The sequence below is a fragment of the Molossus molossus genome, unplaced genomic scaffold (genome assembly GCF_014108415.1).
Source record: "Molossus molossus isolate mMolMol1 unplaced genomic scaffold, mMolMol1.p scaffold_m16_p_14, whole genome shotgun sequence".
NCBI classification, from domain to species: Eukaryota; Metazoa; Chordata; class Mammalia; order Chiroptera; family Molossidae; genus Molossus; species Molossus molossus.
This window is the reverse complement of record NW_023425349.1, coordinates 58,193,359-58,215,457: the sequence shown is the minus strand read 5'-3', so window position 1 is coordinate 58,215,457 and position 22,099 is coordinate 58,193,359. Positions and strand designations below refer to the sequence as shown.

At 41.3% G+C, this 22,099-nt stretch overlaps 1 protein-coding gene across 2 annotated transcripts in view; it reads left to right on the top strand.

Moving 5' to 3' along the window:
- GLDC (glycine decarboxylase) overlaps positions 1-22,099 on the top strand; it is a 99,227-nt gene that overhangs the window by 38,353 nt on the left and 38,775 nt on the right. For both annotated transcript variants that reach the window (XM_036261516.1, XM_036261515.1), the window contains exons 8-15: positions 1,245-1,341; positions 10,751-10,856; positions 13,467-13,606; positions 14,414-14,494; positions 16,138-16,235; positions 16,717-16,801; positions 17,218-17,259; positions 18,215-18,357. In XM_036261516.1, coding sequence (XP_036117409.1) covers positions 1,245-1,341; positions 10,751-10,856; positions 13,467-13,606; positions 14,414-14,494; positions 16,138-16,235; positions 16,717-16,801; positions 17,218-17,259; positions 18,215-18,357 — 792 coding nt within the window. The remainder of the gene's footprint in view (positions 1-1,244; positions 1,342-10,750; positions 10,857-13,466; positions 13,607-14,413; positions 14,495-16,137; positions 16,236-16,716; positions 16,802-17,217; positions 17,260-18,214; positions 18,358-22,099) is intronic.

Genomic DNA, 22,099 nt, shown 5'->3' with positions numbered 1-22,099 from the left:
ATGGACTGAGAGGTCCCGGTTCAATTCCCGGTCAGGGAACATGCCCAGGTTATGGGCTCTATCCCCAGTGAGGGGCTTGTTGGAGGCAGCCGATCGATGTTTCTCTCTCCCATTGATGTTTCTTTTTTTAATTTTTTTTTTCCTCACCCGAGGACACTTTCCCATTTTTTGTTCAGATAGTGTGAGAGGGAGAGAGAGAGAGAAATATCGATGTGAAAGGGACACATCTAGTGGCTGCCACCCACACGACCAACCAGGTCCAGGGACAAACTGCAACCAAGGTATGTTTTGGTGCCCTTAGCGGGAACCGAACCTGGGTCTCTCTGGACCACAGGCCGGCGCTCTAACCGTTGAGCCAAATCGGCCAGGGCTCTCCCATTGATGTTTTTATCTCTCCCTAACAAAATCAATAAAAACATATTTTTAAAAGTAAATAAATAAAATTTAAAATGCAACATATTAATTATTGTCTGTTGATTTTTTTAAATATATTTTAATTAATTAATTTATTTTTTTTAGAGAGAGAGAAGGGAGAGGGAGAGAGAGATAGAAATATCCATTGGTTGACTCCTGCATACCCCCTACTGGGGATCGAGCCGGAAATCCTGCCATGTGCCCTGACTGAGACCTCTTGGTGCATGGGAGGATGCTCAATACACTGAGCCACACCGGCCACGGCTGTCTGCTCAATTTTATATTGTACTTCCCACCTTTCTGGAAAATGGACCACAAAGCTTGATGAAATAAAGGATGAGACTGCTAAATATTTGTGTTTATCCACATTTTTAATTGTATTAGAAAGGAAAATGATTATTAGAGACAAGTGGTAAGTTGATTAACATCATTTTAATTTGTAGCCATATAGCCACTTCAGATTTCTAGTACAGAAATGCTTTTTCCTTTGTCAGATATTTCCCCTTTTCCTGAGTCTGCCAAGAAGCTCAGCGTGATAGTTAACCCTCAATTACCATCATTATATTTGGCTGGGTAATTCCTGGAAAATTTCCTTCCAAGGTTCTCAGCCTTTTTGTGTATTTCTCAGTGCCTCAAATCCCCTCAGCACAAACTAAAAATGAGTAGACCTACTTAGAAGAGGATGATTTGGAAATTATTTCTTTATGGCCTTGTACCCAAATAAATTAGCTAATTCACTTCAAGCAGGGAAGAAAAAAACCAAGTTCGTTTTTGACAATTCCTGGTGCTATGACTACCTGTGCTAATTGAATGTTTTATTCTTGGCCTAGAGATGCTACTGGGAAAGAAGTGTATCGTCTTGCTCTTCAAACCAGGGAGCAACACATCCGGAGAGACAAGGCTACCAGCAACATCTGTACAGCTCAGGTAGGTCACATACCTGATCTGTCACCTGCATGCCTTACGGTCTATAGAAATGAGCCACTCATCCATTCACTTTGTTGTTCATTAATTTATGCACCACCTATTGAGCAGTGTGTACACCGGAAATGTGAAGATCTTATTGGTAGAGAAGCCTTGTGGTCTTCTCAGAACCAGAATACAGCATATTTTACTGGTGCTCTGTGTATGTGCACACTTCACATTTCAGGGTCGCCAGCACTTGTCCTTGGGGCAGATTTATTATGGGTGGTGACTGGGCACCCTCTCTTCGGGCTGAGATCGGGGCCCTCCAGGATGGGGTGAGAAAGGCCAAGTGAGATGCTTGAGATGACTGTACTTGAGATGACTGTACCAACTGGCAAGCTGGTGGTGACCAAGGGGTACTCTTACTGGGAGCTCATGAGAGGCATTCCTGAAGTGGATGGGATAAAAGAAGAGGAGCTACTGGAGAGTTGCCCAAGGGCTCAAGTCAGGGGGAGCAGTATTTTCTGACATCCAGCCAACTCCTAGGATAAGATAGAGGGCCACTTCTGCACATATGATCTATTCTGCATCTGTCTTTTTCATACAGGGTCAGAGAAGGAGAAAGATTTCCCAGATACCTCAATGGGCAGTGCAGTGCTTTTCCCTCTCAGGGCACTGGCTCACAGCACCACGGGGGTTTAGAAAGCCTCTCCAGGGAGGCAGTAGGTGATAACGTCTTCTTATAGTTAGTTCTAAATGGAGCTGTCTCTCTTGTATTATTAGTATTATTATTATTATTATTATTAGTATTATTATTTTGCCTCAGGAAGGGGGCTGCTGCTTTTCAGGTACGAGCTCTTCTAGTGTCACAAGAAGGAGCCAGTCGGCACAGGCTTTTCCTCTGTTGACATCTAATGAATCTTTACATGATGCCTTTACTTTCTGTAGTTTATACTCCATTTATTGAATTCTCTTCTTACATATTTTCCCTTCCTCTGCCCTTTCTGCTCACATTCTTCCAGAAGGTGTCTGTCAGATATAAGTATATTATGGTTTTCTAGTTTTCCAAATGAATTTGGGCTGTCTACAATGAACAAGTTATGTTCATTCTTTTTTATTTCAGTTCTTATATAGCTGATATTTCATAATTCAACTTGATTATAAAAGATCTATATCTTTTTCAATAATTATCAAAGTGATGTTTACCCTGGAGACAGCCATACTCTGTCTTCTCTGAGTTTCACCTTCTCATTCTGAAGCTCTTGTAACTCTCTGTTGTTTATTTCATTTCATGTGTTTTCTTTTTAATGGATTCATTAAACAGTTGCTCGTAACTCCAGTGTCATTCTCTTTGCAAGCTCAAAATTATTCTCTTTTTTTAAAAGATGACAGATATATTTTGATTTGTTCCTTGAACACTCTGTGTCTTTGACTATAGACTTCTACTTCTTGTAGCAACTGCTCTGTGTTCTTTCTTCTCAAGGCTGCCCCTTTCCCCTTGAACATGACGAGGTCTACACTGGAATTCCCTTAGTTTTGCATTATTGATGGTGCAGAGCTGTTTATTTAAATCTCTGAAAGTGTGTTACTGAATTCCATTTTAAAAATCTTTCTATAGCCCTGGCCAGTTTGGCTCAGTGGTTAGAGTGTCAGCCTGCAGAGTGAGGGGTTGCATTTTTGATTCCCTGTCAAGGGCACTTGCCTGGGTTGTAGGTTCAATCTCTGGCTCTGTCAGGGTCATGCAGGAGGCAGCCAGTCAAGGTGTCTTTCTCAAATCTCTCTCTGCCTCTCTTCCCTACCCCCTTCACTCCCTTCCACTCTCTCTAAAAATCAATGGAAAAATATCCTCAGGTGAGGATTAACAAAAACAAAATGTCTATAAACTTGTGACATTTCTACAGATATCTGAATTTGCATCGTGTCCTGTTTTATAGTCTCTTGTATCTAAGCTTCTATCACAACAAGCAGTTTTTTTCCATTGGCTTTTTCTAAAGCCTGGTGTATTGAGACTTAATTTACATTTAGTAGCATTTTTATAGAGATACAACTCACCATAAAAGACACCCATTTAAAGCATGTAGTTCAGTAGTTGGTTGTTTTTCTTGAAGTTTGTAACAATTACCAGAATTTCATTTTTGAGCATTTTCATCACCCCCAAAAGAAACTCATTCCCATAAGCAATCATTCCCCATCTCTCTCTCCTCCCTTCAGCCCCTAGCAACCACTTGTCTACTTTTTGTCTCTATGGATTTGCCTATCCTTGATATTTCATATAAATAAGATCATATAATATGTGACTTTTTTTGTGCCTGGCTTCTATCACTTAGCATAATGTTTTCAAGGTTTATTCATACATTAGCATAAACCAGTACTTTATTCTTTTTTATGGCTGAATCGTATGGATATACCACACTTTGTTTATCAATTGGTGGACATTTGGGTTGTTTTTATTTTGGGGAATCTTGAATAAGTCTGCTATGCACAGTCATGTTTAAGATTTTGTGGGGACAGCCTGGCCAGTGTGGCTCAATGGATTGAGTATCCTCCCATGGACTGAGAGGTCCTGGTTCGATGCCTGAATTGTGGGCTTGATCCCCAGTAGGGGATGTGCAGGAGGCAGCCATTTGATGTGTCTCTCTCTCAAAATAATAATAATAATAATAATAATAATAATAATAATAATAATAATATTTTGTGGGGACATATTTTTTCAGTTTTCTTGGGTATATACCTAGGAATAGAATTGCTGGGTCATATGGTAACTTTGTGTTGAACATTTAAGGAATGTTTTATAAAGTAGCTGCACCATTTTACATTCCCACCCCCCAGTGTACGAGGGTTATAATGTCTCTGCATTTTCCTTAATGCTTGTTTTTGCCCATCTTTTTGGTCATAACCATCCTAGTGGGTATGAAGTTATATCTCATTGTGATATTGATTTGCATTTCCTTAATAACGAATGATTCTGAGCTTGTTTTCATCATTAGCTTTTGGTTATTTTAACTATCCTGATTGTATTGTTTATACAAATTATCAAGGAAATTTGACTTTTCTTGGTCTCTATCTTTGTTTTTCTGAACTTCCTTTGATATTCTAATGCCTTTCCAAGATTTTTTAAAGTAACTTTATACTTCTCATCAATTTGTTGGCCAGTCACTTGATAGAGTCTCCGGTTTGTGGAAAGAATGATCTCTAGGTTAAAAAGAGACATGAACCAACTTCCACAAGGCTACTGTGATGGGAGGCTTCCAGAGCATTCTGTGAACGTCAGGCCTGAGTTTCCGTTCCCAGCAGCATAGCCATGAGCATTTCATGCACTGTGTCTCGGATGGTTTGTCTCAGGCTTGCCCTCCCCACAGTTTTTGCTTCTGTATTTATTTCTAATTGTTATGTGTTGTCCACAAAAGTGTCTACACTATCTCTGGGATTTTTGGTGTAAGAAAGTCAATTCCTGTGTTCTCTGATAATCTTCTTTTCCTCCTCATTCTCTTTTTTGATTGCTGAGTTTACTTTCTGAGAACCTTTGAGAACTGCTGCTTGTTTTGTAGTGGCCCCATAGAAGTGCCTTCTAGCAGCCTAGTGGACAAAATGTGTACCTAACAAAATCGATATGATATTGAACAATATCCAACTTAAATTTTTTTTTCTTTATTGATTTTATTTTATTTTACTATTATTTTCTTTTAATCCTCATCTGAGGACATTTTTCTTTTTTAGGTTTTATTTATTTTATTTTTTATTTTTTTATTAATTAATTTTGGTTACAGGTGTTTCTCCTTTTTCCCCCACTGATTCCTCTCTCCCCCTCCCTCCCTGCCCTGTCCCCAGCTTTGTTGTCCATGTCCATTGTTTATGCAACATGCATATAAGACATTTTTCCATTTTTGGTTCAGATAGAGTGGGAGGGAAAAAGAGGAAGAGAGAGAAAGAGAGAGAAACATCGATGTGAAAGGGACACATCGAGTGGCTGCCTCCCGCACGACCAACCAGGGCTGGGGACACACTGCAACCAAGGTACGTGCCCTCAGCGGGGACAGAACCCAGGTCTCTCTGGACCACAGGCTGACGCTCTAACCACTGAGCAAAACCGGCCAGGGCTTCTTTATTGATTTTAGAGAGAGAGGAAGGGAGAGGGAAAGAGAGATAGAAACATCGATGAGAGAGAACATTGATTGGCCGCCTCCTGAGTGCCTGCCACTGGGGATTTATCCCACAATCCAGGCATGTACCCTGACCAGGAATCGAACTGGCGACCTCCAGATTCATGGGTCAATACTAAACCACTGAGTCACACTGGCCGGGCAACAATATCCAACTTTAAAGCAGCGTGTTTCTCAGTTGAGTAGAGGGTATTCTGTGTGGTGCCCCTTCCTACCCTGGTGTGATTGATCATGAAGGTGGACCTTGAACTACTGGCCTAGTACATTAGGACAAAAGTCACTTTAATGAAGCTAGAAACATCAGAGAGACCATGGTTCTGCACCAGCGAGGAGGGAGCTGCTGTGGGAGAACCAACTGGACTAGGCAGAGGAGGAGTCTGAGTCTTGAGTTTAGACAAGTTACTAGGGTAATAATTGTGTGGTTGGAAGACAGCTTATTGGCAGGATCTAAGGTGAGTAAACAGGTGAGGGATGGGGCTAAGAGGAGAAGCAGCAGGAGTTGAGCCTCCATCACTTCTCCCAAGTTGATATTTATTTTAGTTTCTGACCCTTGCCATCTTTTTTTAATCTTCCTTCCCAGCCCAAGGTACTGTCTTGGTGGTCCCTTCCTTGCTCCCCCTGTGGGACTCCCTCACTGAAGCATCCCTGAACTGTCTATGCCCCTTATCTCCAAGAGATTCCAATGCCATTTCTTTCTGTTTTCTGTCTCACTAGGGCACACATTTATGTGTAAATAATTTCATGAAACCTCAATCCAAAGTAAAGTAACCTTGCTGTCGGCTGGGAATAAGCCAGTAGGTTCTGGTTTTCCTTTTCTCATATATTTCCTGCCAACTCATGATGGTATTATTTCTCTGCCTTCTGCATTGTCATCTTTGGTAGTTCTTTGCCACAGATTCTCCATGTATCTCTTGGTTTTTTAAATTCAGCTCCACTGTTTTATTTAAGGCCTCAAGAGAATTGTGTTTTCTGCTTCTGAAAACTTTTGTTGCTTTTATCTTTGAAGAACTATTTGAGTATAAAATCCTTAGATCTCACTTTTTTCCCACTGAGGTCTTTTTTAAAAATTTTATTCATTTATTTATTTATGTACGTATTTATGTATTTATTTAACTTATCTTTATTGTTGAATGTATTACAGATGTTCCACCTTTTTCCCCCTGTTGACCTCCTCCTCCCCACTCCTGACCCCCTCCTGCCTTTCCCCACACTGTTGTCTGTATCCATTGGTTATGCATAGAAGTTCTTTTGTTTATCTCTCCCCCCCCACCCCCTTTTCCTTTGAGGTTTGTCAGTCTAACAACCAATTTGTGCTTCTTAATCCCTTCATCTTTTTCTTTCTTTTTTTTTTATCCTCACCCGAGGACATTTTTCCCCTTTTTGTTCAGATAGAGCGGGAGGGAGAGAGAGGAAGAGAGAGAGAGAGAAACATCAATGTGAAGGGACACATCGAGTGGCTGCCACCCACACGACCAACCAGGGCCGGGGACTAACTGCAACCGAGGTATGTGCCCTTAGCGGGAACCGAACCCGGGTCTCTCTGTACCGCAGGCTGACGCTCCAACCGCTGAGCCAAACCGGCCAGGGCCCCTTCACCTTTTTCACCCATTCCCCCAACCCCCCTCCCATCTGGCAACCAACAAAATGTTCTCTGTATCTATGAGAATGTTTCTGTTCTGCTTGTTCATTTTGTTTGTAGATTCAATTATCAATAGATATGTATTTATTGCCATTTTGTTTGTTCATATTTTTTATCTTTTCCTTCAAGAAGACCCTTCAAGCCCTGGCCAGTTTGGCTCAGTAGTTGGAGCGTTGGCCTGCAGACCAGAGAGTCCCGGGCTTGGTTCCTGCTAGGGGCACGTACCAAAAAAAAAAGAAAAGAAAAAGCCCCTTCAACATTTCATATAATAATGGTTTGGTGGTGATGAACTCCTTTAGCTTTTTCTTGTCTGGGAAACTCTTTATATAGCCATTGATTCTAAATGATAGCTTTGCAGGATAGAGTAATCTTGGTTGTAGGTTCTTGCTTTTCATCACTCTGAATATTTCTTGTCACTCCATTCTGGCCTGCAAAGTTTCTTTTGAGAAATCAGCTGACAGCCTTATGGAAACTCCCTTGTAGGTAACTAACTGCTTTTCTCTTGCTGCTTTTAAGATTCTTTCTTCGCCCTGGCCGGTTTGGCTCAGCGGTTAGAGCGTCGGCCTGCGGTCCAGAGAGACCCGGGTTCGGTTCCCGCTAAGGGCACGTACCTCGGTTGCAGTTTGTCCCCGGCCCTGGTTGGTCGTGCGGGTGGCAGCCACTCGATGTGTCCCTTTCACGTCGATGTTTCTCTCTCTCTCTCTCTTCCTCTCTCTCCCTCCCACTCTATCTGTACAAAAAAAATAAATAAAAAAAATAAGGAGGAGATTCTTTCTTTGTCTTGCACCTTTTGCATTTTGATGATGATGTGTCTTGGTGTGGGCCTCTTAGGGTTTGGGACTCTCTGTGCTTCCTGGACTTGTATGTCTGTTTCCTTCACTAAGTTAGGGACGTTTTCTGTCATTATTGTTTCAAATAGGTTTTCAATTTCTCGTTGTCTCTCTTCTTCTGGCACCCCCAAGATGCAAATGTTGGTATGCTTGAAGTTGTCCCAGAGGCTCCTTACACTATCCTCATTTTTTTGGATTCCCTTTTCTTTTTGCTGTTCTGATTGGGTGTTTTTTGCTTTCTTATATTCCAAATCTATGATTTGCTTCTTGGTTTTACCTATTCTACTATTGAATCTGTATAAATTATTCTTTATTTTAGTTAGTGCCTCCTTCATTTCTGACCATGCATCCTTCATTTCTGACTGGTCCTTTTTTATGCTCTTGAGGACCTCACTAAGTTCATTGACCATCCTTATCAGCAGTGTTTTGAACTCTGCATCTGTTAAGTTGCTTATCTCCATGTCACTTAGTTCTTTTCCTTGGGTTTTGTTCTGATCTTTCATTTGGGACCGGTTTCTTTGTCTCCGCATTTTGGCTGCCTCCCTATGTTTGTTTCTATGTATTAGGTAGAGTTGCTATGTGTTCTGTGCTTCCTAGGGTGGCCTGTTATAGTATGTGTCCTGTAGATTCCAGTGACAGAGCCTCCCTGATCTCTCAGCTGGGCCCTCAAGGTGCACCCCTCATGTGGACTTTATACCCTTCTGTTGTAATTGAGTCTTGATTGCTGTTGGCATGTCAATGAGAGGGCTTTACTCAGGCTGATCAGCTGCAAAGACTGGCTGTGCCCACTATCCACTGACCTCTGACTACCTTGGATGATCAGCTGTGCAGGGGCCCACCACACAGAACAAGGCTCTGGTACCCACGGAGTCCATTCCTTGAGTGTGTCACTTGTGGAGGGGTTTGGGTAGTGGTGCTTCACAGTGTTCTGAACTGTCCACTGGGTATGCTAGCTCTGGGGCCAGGTCAGCTACTACCTGTGTTCTACCCAGGGCCACCAGGCAGAAGCTACAAAGTGATCTGCAGGTGGTTGCTTTTTGTGCTGGGCTTGGAGATGCCCAGGAAAAGCCAAGTTGTGAACCAAGGCTGGCTGCTTTTAGTGCCAGGCCTGGGGCCACTTAATGAGAGGTATGGGGCTAGCTGAGACCAGATGTTGCTTGTCTGAAAGAATATAGGAAAATCTGAAGCAGGATCCAAAACAGGCCAATCCTATGGTAAAGTAATTGTCAACAGCTTTGGTGGGCCTGAAAGTTGGGTAGGGCAGGGCCTCAGGGAATCACCAGGGCAAAGAGTGTGAGCCAGGTTGCTGGAATCTCAGAAATGGTGGCTGTTTGCCACCCCAGGGAAGGGCTCACCAAAGGAACAAAGGCCTCTGACTGTTGTAAGTGTCAGCAAAACAACCAGAGACGCACAGATGAATTATAAATAAAAGGAGCACTTTATTCACCAGTGGGCTGGGGGGGAGGCATAGTCTCCCCAGATCAACAGCCCCAATTGTTCTTACTCATCTGCTTTTAAAGACAGAAGCCACATTCCCTTTTGGCTCCCCCTCAGGGGACCAGTACAATAGTGGGTGTGACAGCGATTACAGAAGTCAAAATAAGCATTGGGCTCATGATTTTCAGTTTCTGGTACTCAGTAACTGCAAGATACATCCCAACATGTAGGTCAACTATAACCTTAGGCAAAGTTCCTTTACTTCTAGGGGTAATTAACCTATTATTGGAAAAATACCGAGGAAGGTCCACTGCTGGTCCACTACCCATAAAAATGGAGTCATTTAGTTGCCTTAGATGAGCAGCCTAGATAAGGATGGAGTTGCCTAGTCACCAGTGGGCCTGATAAGAATGGAATCTAGTGATAAGACTGGAATCTAGTTGTCTTAGCCTTGGGGCCCAGGTCATGACAGTATGTCTGTCCAGGGGAAAGCTGCCTTTCCAGCCCTCGCCCCAATGCCAAACAACTCAGTTCTTCCCCATATGTCTCTGGTGCCTTTCAAGCTGGCTCCGCACACTGGAGCCTGGAGGGTGCAAGTCCAAGTAAGTCCATGAGCGGGCTTTTTAAGAGGAGCTACCTGGGGCTCCAGCAGCCTCAGTCTCCTTGAGCCTCAGTTCCTGCTGGTTTTTATAGTCAGAAGTGATGGGGACTTCTCTCCTGGCACTGGAACCCTGAGCTGGGTGCCGATGTGGGACAGAGACCCCTCAGTCCTCAGGGAGGACCTTCCCAGCCAAGGTATCCCTCCTAATTTTTATGTGACACACATGGGTGTGAGTCCAGCCCATCACACCTCCGCCCCTCCTACCAGTCTCGATGTGGCTTCTTCTTTAATTTTATAGTTGTAGGACTTCCATTCAGCTTGATTTAGGTGGTTTTAAATGATGGTTGTTCTGTAGTTTAGTTGTAACTTTGATGTGGTTATGGGAGGATTCAATACTGCGTTTACCTACACTACCATCTTGACCAGAAGTCTCCCAATGAGATCTTTATTGTGTCTTTCTACATTAAATTTTGTATCTGGATGTCTGGGTGACATGATTATATTGCATGGATGGAACCCTGTTATAATGATCACATTTGAATGTTTAATATAGTGAGTCCACGGTGTCTTTGATGTCGTATCTACTCCTCAGGTGTTCAGATGTGTTATAAATGATCTCCAACTATCATGGAGAATGCAGGAAATCTAATCATTTTGCTTTGTCCCTGTTTTCAATTCTGGTGTCAACATAATAGTCCCTTCTACTAAGTATGTTCCATCACATTGTTGAACATGATTCTTTAAATGCTCTTTGTTATTTTAGGCTCTCTTGGCGAACATGGCTGCCATGTTTGCAATCTACCATGGTTCCCGTGGGCTGGAGCATATTGCTAGGAGGGTACACAATGCCACTTTGATTTTGTCTGAAGGTGAGTCAGATATCTTTTTTTTTTTTTTTTTTTTGGTACATGCCCCTAGCGGGAACCAAACCCGGGACTCTTTGGTCTGCGGGTCAAAGCTCCAACTGCTGAGCCAAACCAGCCAGGGCCAGATATCTTTTTTAACACTTTTGGGCATTACAAGTGAAATTGAAAACTCACTGTATGTTCAATACTGTAATGCAGAATTAAAAGTCAAATAAAAAACTGGCTGCCCCCGTCCCATACACAAGAAGGATGAGTACCCTGAGAGAAAAACAGGCAAAGGACATTAAATGTAACTTTAAAAGAAATAAGTACACAAATAAATGGTCAATGAACATATATAATTTCAACCTCAATATTACTGAAATAAATGTAAATAGAAACAATAAAATACTTTTTCTCTTATTACATTGGCAAAGATTAAAAAGAATGCTGATATTGGTATGATTTTTTTTTTCCTCACCCGAGGACAATTTTCCTTTTTTTGTTCAGATAGAGTGGGAGGGAGAGAGAGAGAGAAACATGGACATCAAAGGGACACATCGAGTGGCTGCCACCCGCATGACCAACCAGGGCTGGGGACAAACTGCAACCGAGGTACGTGCCCTTAGCGGGAACCGAACCCGCGTCTCTCTGGACCGCAGGCCTATGCTCTAACTGCTGAGCCAAACCAGCCAGGGCTTGGTATGATTTTTATAAGGGCACTTAAATAATATGCATCAAAAGCTTTTATTTTTTATTTATTTATTTATTTTGATCTTCACCTGAGGATATTTCTCCATTGCTCCTTAGAGTGGAAGGGAGAAAGGAAAAGAGAGAGAGAGAGACATATCAATGTGAGAGACACATCAATTGTTTGCCTCCCACACAACCCGCACCAGGGCCAGGAATCAAACCTACAACCCAGGTATGTGCCCTTGACTGGGAATTGAACCTGTAACCCTTTGGTCCGAGGGCCAATGCTCTAACTGCTAGGCCAAATCAGCCAGGGCTGCATCAAAGGCTTTTAAAATCTGTCCATAATGTAATCCAGAAATTCTACTTCTAGGGATGTATTCAAAAGAAATAATCAAATAGAGAAGTAAAGGCACTGAAACACTGTTGACAATAGCACTATCTTAGAAATAGCCTAAATGTCCAGTAAAAAGTAATTAGTTAAATTATGGTACACCTATAAGTTTGACCATATACGGCCATTAAAAATAATGATATGGCCCTGGCCAGTTTGGCTCAGCGGTTAGAGCATTGGCCTATGGTCCAGAGAGACCCAGGTTCGGTTCCTGCTAAGGGCATGTACCTTGGTTGCAGTTTGTCCCCGGCCCTGGTTGGGTCATGTGGGTGGCAGCCACTCAATGTGTCCCTTTCATGTCGATGTTTCTCTCTCTCTCTCCCCCTCCCGCTCTATCTGAACAAAAAATGGAAAAATGTCCTCGGGTGAGGATTTAAAAAAAAAAAAAGATATGGGTTTTGATTTGTAGAAAAGCAGTGTTCACTATATATTAAAAATTTTTTAAATGTGTTTTTATTGATTTTTTAGAGAGGAAGCGAGAGAGAGAAAGACAGAAACATTGATGTGAGAAAGAAATGTAGATTGACTGCCTCCTGCAAGCCCCCTACTGGGGATCAAGCCCAAAACCTGGGCATGTGTCCTGACCAGGAATTGAACTGGGACCTCTCAGTTCATGGAATGACGCTCAATCCCCTCAGCCACACTGACTGGGCTATTAAAAAGTTTTTAGCCCTGGCTGGTTTGGCTCAGCGGTAGAGCATCAACCCTCAGACCAAAGAATTGCAGGTTCGATTCTGGTCAAGGGCATGTACCTCAGTTGCGGTTCGTGCCAGGCCCTGGTCAGGGTCGTGCAGGAGTCAACCAGTCCATGTGTCCCTCTCACGTCATTGTTTCCCTTTCTCTCACTCTCTCTCCCTCCAACTCTATCTGAAGATAAACAGAAAAATATCCTCGGAAGGGGATTTAAAAAAAAAGTTTTTAAAGGATAAAGAAATATATGTATGTGATCTATCAAACACACACATGCACACACACACACACACACACATACGCAGCTTCAAGAGGAATATATATCAGAATTTAACCACTAATTATTTCTGGATGGTTGTTATGATGATTTTTCTTCCTTTTTTATATACATTTTACAATTTTCTAGAGCACAGTAATAAATAATTAATTAAAAATTGTTTATAATTTTAATATAATATTTTTATAATAAACAATTAAAAAATTTTTAATTCCTCACCTGAGGGTAGTTTTTTCCCCATTTAACATCAGATAGAGTGGGAGGGAGGGAGAGAGAAAGAGAGAGAAATATCGATGTGATAGAGCCACATCGACTGGCTGCCTCACGACCCCAACCAGGGGGACAAACTGCAACCGAGGTATGTGCCCTTGACCTGAACTGAACCCAAAACTCATTGGTCCATGGGCCCACACTCTACTGCTGAGCCAAACTGCTTTTTTAAAAAGCAGCCACTAATACTGGGTAGAGCAGGAACTGACTATGTTGTAGTAGGATTTCCCTCTGTATTTCTTTGGGAAATGTCAGTGTCGGAGGAGCAGGTTTCTGTGTTGGAGACCGGTGGATGTCCTGTCTTGTCTAGGGCTCAAGCGAGCGGGGCATCAACTCCAGCACGACTTGTTCTTCGACACTTTGAAGGTTCAGTGTGGCTGCTCCGTGAAAGAGGTTTTGGGCAGAGCTGCTCAGAGGCAAATCAATTTTCGGCTTTTTGAGGATGGCACGGTAAGTCACTTTCAAGTTTTTTTTTTAACAAATCCTCTAAATTTTCATGACTATTATATTGAATAAATTTTTATGACTTTTGTCATTAAAAGTTTTTCTCTTTATTTAAAAAATATTACTATTAGAACTTTGGGCACAATGTATTTTTTTTCTCATATAAGTAATTTTCATTTCCAGTTTGGAAGCTTGTGACCCTTCAAAGAGTATTTCATTGTCATCTTTCCTTAAGATTCTGTGTTTTATGTTAGGCACAGAATCTTACTCCTCTCTTCACAATATGACTTTTCAAGGTGAAGGCTATGATAAGTGATGTAATAAAGCAAGTTAAGGGAAGAAAAAAGTGAGCATAGCTAGTACCAATAAGAGTACCCTGCAACCATCAGAGTGTTAGCATCCAGAAATGGCTTATAAACCTATAAACCCTGTGAAAAGTCTGAAGCTGGGCTAAGTCCCCTTCTCCGGATTAATTTGGTAACCAACTGGCACCCAAAATTTTATTTTATTTTTTTAAATATATTTTTATTGATTTTTTTAGGGACAGAGGAAGGGGGAGGGGGAGAGAGAGAGAAACATCGATGAGAGAGAACCATCGATCTTCTGCTTCCTGCATGCCCCCTACTGGAGACCCAGGCACGTGTGCATGGGGTGATGCTCAACTGACTGAGCTACACCCACCGGGGCCACCCTGATATTTTAGAACACTGGGAGTTTTGTCTAGCACCTTTTCCCCTTTGACCTCTCTTGGGTTTCTCCACTGATCCTTTGTGTTTAGAGCTGACGTTTTCTCTTTGGTTTTTATTTCTGTAGCTTGGTATTTCTGTTGATGAAACAGTCAATGAAAAAGATCTGGATGACTTGTTGTGGACCTTTGGCTGTGAGTCATCTGCAGTAAGTGAAATAAAAACATACATTTCTCATAATGACAATCTGAGGTAGTGTCAAAGATGGTTTGCCTCTTGTGGGCCTGAGTGTGAGGGAGGGGGGCCCAGGTGTGATATAGGATGGCCTGCTATTAAAAATTATGCCACTGTCCATTGCTACTGTGACTGCTGATAGAGATCAGTCGAGTGCATCCTAGCTAGGACCATGCATCCAGGCTAGTTGGAAGGATTGTTAATGCTATTTAATCAAAATTATCATGACATTGACATCTTGGTTATGTTGATTCTGGGAAAATTATCATACTCAACAGATATTTATTGAAGACCTAATATGTGCAGGTACTATGCTAGGCAGGGACATGTGAGGAGAAAGGTTACAATTCCATTGAACGGGAATGAAAGAGAAAGTCAGTAGTTACTTAGACCTGTGGCCAGGTGTTAATCACAACACTACACAGCCTGGTGCACAGGCAGCATTCAATACATATTTGATGAATGACTCAGTGAAAGGCAGTATTCACTAAACAAGTAAAAACAGGTTCTAGAGTGTTGAATGTTGCTGTCCTTGTTGTCTGTGTCCTCTTGGAGAGAGGGCTTCAGCATCAGATAACAAATGTAAATCTTCAAAGAAGTATCACATTGTTCTCTTTTAAACTTTAATTAATAAACGGGGCTAAATAAGCATCTTCTAGAACTCTGCACTCAATTTAATCACATTTATTCATTCCACATGTTTGAGGAATGTTTATGAAGCAAATGCCCACTGAAACCTCCACATGGCCATACCACCAGCCCGGGGCAGAATAAGGAGCAAGCATCTATTTAACTATGTATTCTATATATTAAACCCTTATTAGATATATGATTTGCAAATAGTGTCCCCTTCTGTAGGTTGTCTCTTAACTCTCTTGATAGTGTCTTCGATGTGCAAAAGTTTTTCATTTTAATGAGACTACTTTATTTTTTGTTGCTCATGCTTTTGGTGTTGTATTTAAGAAACCATTGCCAAATCCAAGGTCATACAGATTTGCCCCTATGTTTTCTTCCAAGAGTTTTATAAGTTTAGGTTTTAAATTTAGGCCCTTAATCCATTTTGAGTTACTTTTTGTATATGGTGTAAGGTAAGGATCCAGCTTCATTGTTTTGCATGTGTATACCCAGTTTTCTCAGCACAAGTTGTTGAAGAGATTGTTCTTTTCCCCATTAAATGGTCTGGGCACTTTGTATTTTATTAGACTTCTTCTCAAAGATAAAAGAGCAGTGTTAAGTGAGAATACTTACCTGAGTGTTTCATGGTAACTTTTTGATAGCCTTTTAAAATAATTTACTAGAACTTGCTTTATTATTCAAGGAACACACAGAAGCTGTCAACTTTGTTTGCAGTAAAAATTGTACCACTTTCTTTATTTTCTGTGGCTGAGGTCAACAGAACTTAAAAACAGTGTTCTGGAGAAGTTCCACAATTTGTAACTCCTGACACCTGTCAACATACCATTCCAGCTGCCTGGGGGGTAGGTGGTGAGTGAGTGGGCAGGGTGTCCTAGGGGATTTCTGATGCTGTCAGAAGACATGCTGACCGGAGGCCTAGGTGTCCACAAGTGGTTCTAGGCCCAATTCCTGCCTTTTAGTTTCTGTGGCCTTTCCATGCAGGAGCTGGTTGCTGAAAGCATGGGTGAGGAACGAAGAGGTATCCTAGCCACTGCCTTCAAGAGAACCAGCCCCTTCCTCACAAATCAAGTGTTCAACAGGTTTGTGTGGCTAGTGTGACTTTTGCATTGTGTGGTGTGCCTTGGGGACACAATAGAGTGGCCTCTGACTTCGATGTGATATGGCTGGGTTATTGTGGCTCACTAATAAATCGTCATTGTAAGGATCCCATTGCTGATTTGAACAAAGCACACGTTATTTCCTGTTGGCCCTGCTCCCTTGGCACTGTAACCCCTAATTCCACGTGTCAGGAAGAGGGAAGTTTAGATGCAGAGTTGCCAGGCTGAGGAGCATACCCAGGAAGTCAACACCCTCTTCTCAACCTTCTGCTCATTGTCCTGGGCCATCCACCGAGGTTCGTGGGGTTCTGTGCCCTTCCTTCTGAGGTTTGTTGGCATGTTGGCATGCCCTAATGTGATCTGGGTGTTGAAGGTAGATATCAATGTGTCTGATCTTTCAGGAGGATGTGTGTGGACTCTTATGTAACTATATTGGCCCAAATCATGTGTTTTGTGTTCACAGCTATCACTCAGAAACAAATATTGTTCGATATATGAAAAAATTGGAAAATAAAGACATTTCCCTTGTTCACAGCATGATTCCACTGGTAATTATTACTTTTTTGTTGTTGTTGTTAATCCTCATCCAAGGATATTTTTCCATTGATTTTTAGATAGAGTAGAAAGGAGGGCGGGAGGGAGAGGGAGAGAGAGAGACATTAATATAAGAGAGACACATCAATTGGTTGCCTCCCACATAATCCTGACTTAGGGCCGGGGTTCAAACCTGCAAACTAGGTACATACCCAAGGGCCAACGCTCTAACCACTGTGCAAAACTAACCAGGGCTGGTAATTATTACTTTTATTTCCCCTTCCAACCCCACTGTGATCCCACCTTTTTGGGCCACATCTAATATGCTGCAAGACGGATGAAAGGGTGGCCATGTGGGGAGATGGAATGGCTGATTATATGGACCATAGGTAGTCACTAATGTGATACATTTTGGCTGTGCTTCTTAAAGGGGTCCTGTACCATGAAGCTCAACAGTTCATCTGAACTCACAGTAAGTGGATCACTTCTATTAAGAAGGAACTTGTTCTGGGTTGTACATAACTAGAAAAAACTGCTACTGGGACTGTGATTTAATAACTCCTTCAATAATCCTTTACCTTGCTATTCAACAATCTTGGCAAAAACCCCAATTTTACCACAACCTGATCATTTAAATTTAGGAGTCAAATTACTTTTAAATATTAAAATAATTAACTATATAGTATTTATGCCTTCCTACCCTCCCACTCTCTTTTGTTAAACCTGCCACATTAAAACCTTTTATTTTTAAATCAATCTGTGGTTGTTGAGCTCAGAAGAACCTTAAGCCTTCTTTCTAGAAATCTATTCATAGTGCCAGTAGGATAGAGATTTGAGGTTTTAATCTCTTTCTTGTGTCAACAGATCTGTTTAACCTGTTGTGATGGTTGGTAAGCATCTCCTAGGCTAGGATCTGTTTAGCAACGTTATCTTATTTCTTTTAGATTCTGATGTGACAAGTCACATCAGGCAAAGGAAATCATTTTATATTGTGACAGCAAGATTTCCCCCATTTGCTTTCCTGTTGTTTTACTCTGCTTAATGAAGAGACAATAATATATATATGCTATGTACGAGTCTGAATCAACCATACTTGGAACAACTCATTGGGTTTTATGAATATAAATATCGTTTCAGGCCTTTCTGTCCCTAAAAAGATAGAAAAGAGGTTATATTTTTGCACAAGTTCCCTTTCTGGGACCCTGGGACCCATTTGTAAAATGAAGACAGTAATAGAACTTACCTTGGAAGATTGTGGTGCGAGTTAAATGAAGAAATATATTTAAAGTGCGGAGATCAGTGCCGGGCTCATAGTAAGCACTGTGTCAGATGAGGCTTTTATCATCGTTGTCGTCATCAAAGTTAATATTGTTAATGCTGTTACAATATGTGTATATGCATATGTTGTCTCCTTTCTTGCTCTTTAGCCAATCACATGGAGTGAATTTGCAAACATCCACCCCTTTGTGCCTTTGGACCAAGCTCAAGGGTACCAGCAGATTTTCCGAGAGCTTGAGAAGGATTTGTGTGAGCTCACAGGCTATGACCAAATCTGTTTACAGCCTAACAGGTAAGGGGATTTCTTCTCCTGTCATTTAAGTTATTGCTTGGGCTATAATACCCATCTTAAAACGTAGGGGTTTGAAACAACAGATATATCATCCTGAGAGTTGAGTAGACAGTTCCGCTCCATGGGGGTAGATGACTAGAAAGTCCAAAGTGGCCCCATTCACATAGCTGACAAGTTAGTAATGGGTTGTTGGCTGAGACAAGTTAGTTGAGGATATTGACCTGGGTCTTGGTTCTTCTCTATGTGGACGTCTCCATGTGGTCACCTGAACTCCCTCATGGAATGATGTCAGGATTCAAGGTAGAGTGCTTCAAGGTGGAAGGATGTGGAAGCTGCAAACCTCTTATGACTCGACCTCACTTCCAAGGCACTCTGTCTGTTAAAGCAAGTGGCCAGCCCAGATTTAATATGGGAGGGGCCAACACACGGGTGTGAGTGTTGAAAGTCATGGTTCATGGTGGGCCATCTTTGGAAACTAGTTACTAAACCTATCAATGATGTAGTATAAAAATTCGAATCAAGCACACACATTAACTCCTACAAAGCAGCAATGTCTCAGTCTAGTAGATACAGAAGAATCTGGATCCTGGTTTGTTCTGTCACTAACTTTGAAGGTTCCCTTCCCTTCTTCTGGCCTTCGATTTTTTGTCTGCAAAGTAAAAACTTTGAAGAACAGTGATTTTCAAACACAGAGGGCTCTAGCAACATCTCCTGGGTACTTGTTAAAAATAAAAATTTTACCCTGGTCGATGTGGCTCAGTTGGTTGAGTGTTATCCTATGCACTGAGAGGCTGTGGGTTTGATTCCAGGTCAGGGCACATGCCTGGGTTTTGAACTTGATTCCCCAGTAGGGGCATGCAGGAGGCAGCTGGTCAGTGGTTCTCTCTCATCAGTGTTTCTCTCTCTCCTTCGCCTTTCCTCTCTCAAAAAACAAAACAGAACAACAACAACAACAACAACAACACAACATATTAAAAACAAACAAGCAAATTCCTTGGCCCCACTCAGGAATTATGACCTACTGATCATAATCTTCAGAGGTTGAGACTAAATATCTTTATTATTAAAAAGCAACCAAGTGACACTGATATACAGCCAATTTGGAATCCATTGCATTTGTGATCTCTCTGTCTTCATGGGAATACAGACAGACATATTATCCGTATGTGAGTTAACATCTTAGAATATCTTCAGAAGAAGAGTCAATATGTGGCCCAAGTTCTCTACCTCCCACTACTCAAAGTGTAATTCTCCACTGGTAGTCTCAACATTGGCGTCATCTAGGATCTTGTTAGAAATGCAAAATTTCTATTTTATTTTTACATTTTTTTAAATTTATTGATTTGAGAGAGAGAGAAAAAGAGAGAGGAGAGAGAGAGAGAAACATTGCTTTGTTGTTCCACTTATGAATGCATTCACTGGTTGATTGTTGTACATGCCCTGACCAGGGATCGAACCCAAAACCTTTGCATATCAGGACAATGCTCTAACCAACTGAGCTCCTAAGCCAGGGCCAGAATTTTGATTTGAAGATAAAAAAAATAAAATAATTTAAAAACTGAGACATTTACTGTCTCACTTTCTGAAAGAGGAACTAATCAGATCTTAATCAGACATAATCAAGCTCTACCTCCTGTGTGGTAACTCGGCCACACAGCACACACAGCCATGCACTTTGTAAAAACAGAATCCCCTCTAAGGCACAAACCATTTAGGAAGAGAGCATGTGGCGAAGGACGGACATGGAGCTCTTTTAACAACAGCCTCTCAAACCCTCATTGCATGACTAGGAAGGAAACTGACATTCATGAAAATCAGGCTTTAGTATACTTTCATTAACCTGTCATCATTCAGCTTTTTTTTTTTTTTTTTTTTTTTAAGTATGAGAGGAACCTGATTGAATTCTTAACCTTAGACAATACTTTATTAAATGTTGAAAATGAAGAAACTTTGCCCTCTAGTGATGGAATAGGATAACATCTTTAGTGTCATAGTGAAGAGCAATTTTGTAAGATGAACCCTTAGGTCATTAGCCCTTGCAGTAAATTGAGGTCCCAGCCAGAGTCCCCAGAGGCTGACCTGAGGATGAGGAAGCTTGCCTTCCCTTAAAGCAATGGTTCCCAACCCTGTCTGGAAATTAGACTCACATGGTGAGTTTATAAAAATTCTGATGTCCAAGATCACAATTCCAGATTCAATCATAATCTCAATGGGGAAAGACAGGAGTGAGGGGTCCAGGCAGGAGTGTTTCTTTAAAGAAATACTGATTCCAACGTGCAGACAAGGTTGAGGACCACTATCTCAGAAGTTTCAGGGTTGCTTCCCTCAGTATACCTGATGTTCTTTCTCTGTCCTACTCTCATTCATATGATCAGCAGTAGGATTCAATAACCCATCTCAGCCTTGCAGGAGGGGAAGAGATCTCTATCAGGATGTTGTTCCTGGCAGTCCAGAGAACACCCATTTCCAGGAGAGTGATGGGCTGTCGAGGCTTAGATGAAGGATATTTCTGGTCCTGAACTGAGAATGCTATGACAGATAAGGAAATACCTTATTCTTTTTTATGTGTTTTTATTGATTTTTTTTTTTTTTTTTTTTTTTTTTTTTTTTGAGAGAGAGAGGAAGGGAGAGGGAGAGAGAAAGAATGATGAAAGAGAAATGTCAATTGGCTGCTGCCTGCACAACCCCCAATGGGGATCAAGCCTGAAACCTAGGCATGAGCCCAGGAATCAAACCAGTGACCTCTTGGTTCATGGGACAACACTCAACTATGAGCCATAACGGCCAGGGCAATGCCTTATTTGTTGGAAAAATATAGGAGCCATGCTTCCATTGAGTGGGGTGATTTGATTCTAAAATTTGGGGACAAGAGGAATGGATGTGCCACATGTTCTATATGTGAGTGATTTTACTTTTAGCTGTTACAACTATGTCTTGGTTTATTTTTGCTAATCTCTCCACAACTGGATTATAAATTCCAGGTCTTATAATTATTCTGTATTCCAGGTCTTATCATTTGTCTACCACAGGGCTAACTCTATGTTGGTTAATTCACCATGATTTACTGGTGGCTAGCGTCCACTTACATCTAAGGGACTGATGTAGGTTTCATATTTATTGTAAAAAGAAACACAAATTATCTTGACTACTCTGCACAGAGGAAGAATTTAGTGTACCACGTCAGCCACTGAGTTATACTCACAAAATAGAGGGTGCAGTCACAATTATCATCAAAGGACCATTTCTGGTTGTTTTCATGACCTGACTGGTTGGAGTTGGTCAGTGTGTCTGTAGAGTTCTGACTCTGGTTACCAAAAAAGTTTTGAATCTAAATATATTTCCTTTCCTTGTTATTTTATGAAAATTAAAAGATAAATATGGTGTAACTTTTCAAAAGTGGCATTAGTAACATTTTTCAACTCTAAAATTATTTTATTGTAAAATATACATAACACAAAATTTACCACTATTTTTATTTATTTTATTTAAAATTTTATTTTATTTTTTAAGTTGATGCATATATATTTTTTAGTTTTTCTTTTTTAAAAATTTTTGTAACAGATGTTTCTCCTTTTTCCCCCAATGACACCCTCCTCCAAATCCCGCCCCCCCAGCATTATTGTCTGTGTCCATGGTTATGCACACATGCGTATAAGTTCTGTGGTTTATCTCTTCCCTCTCCCCATTCCCCTCTTCAGAGGTTTGTCAGCCATTTCTAAGTGGACAGTTCAGTGGTGTTTAG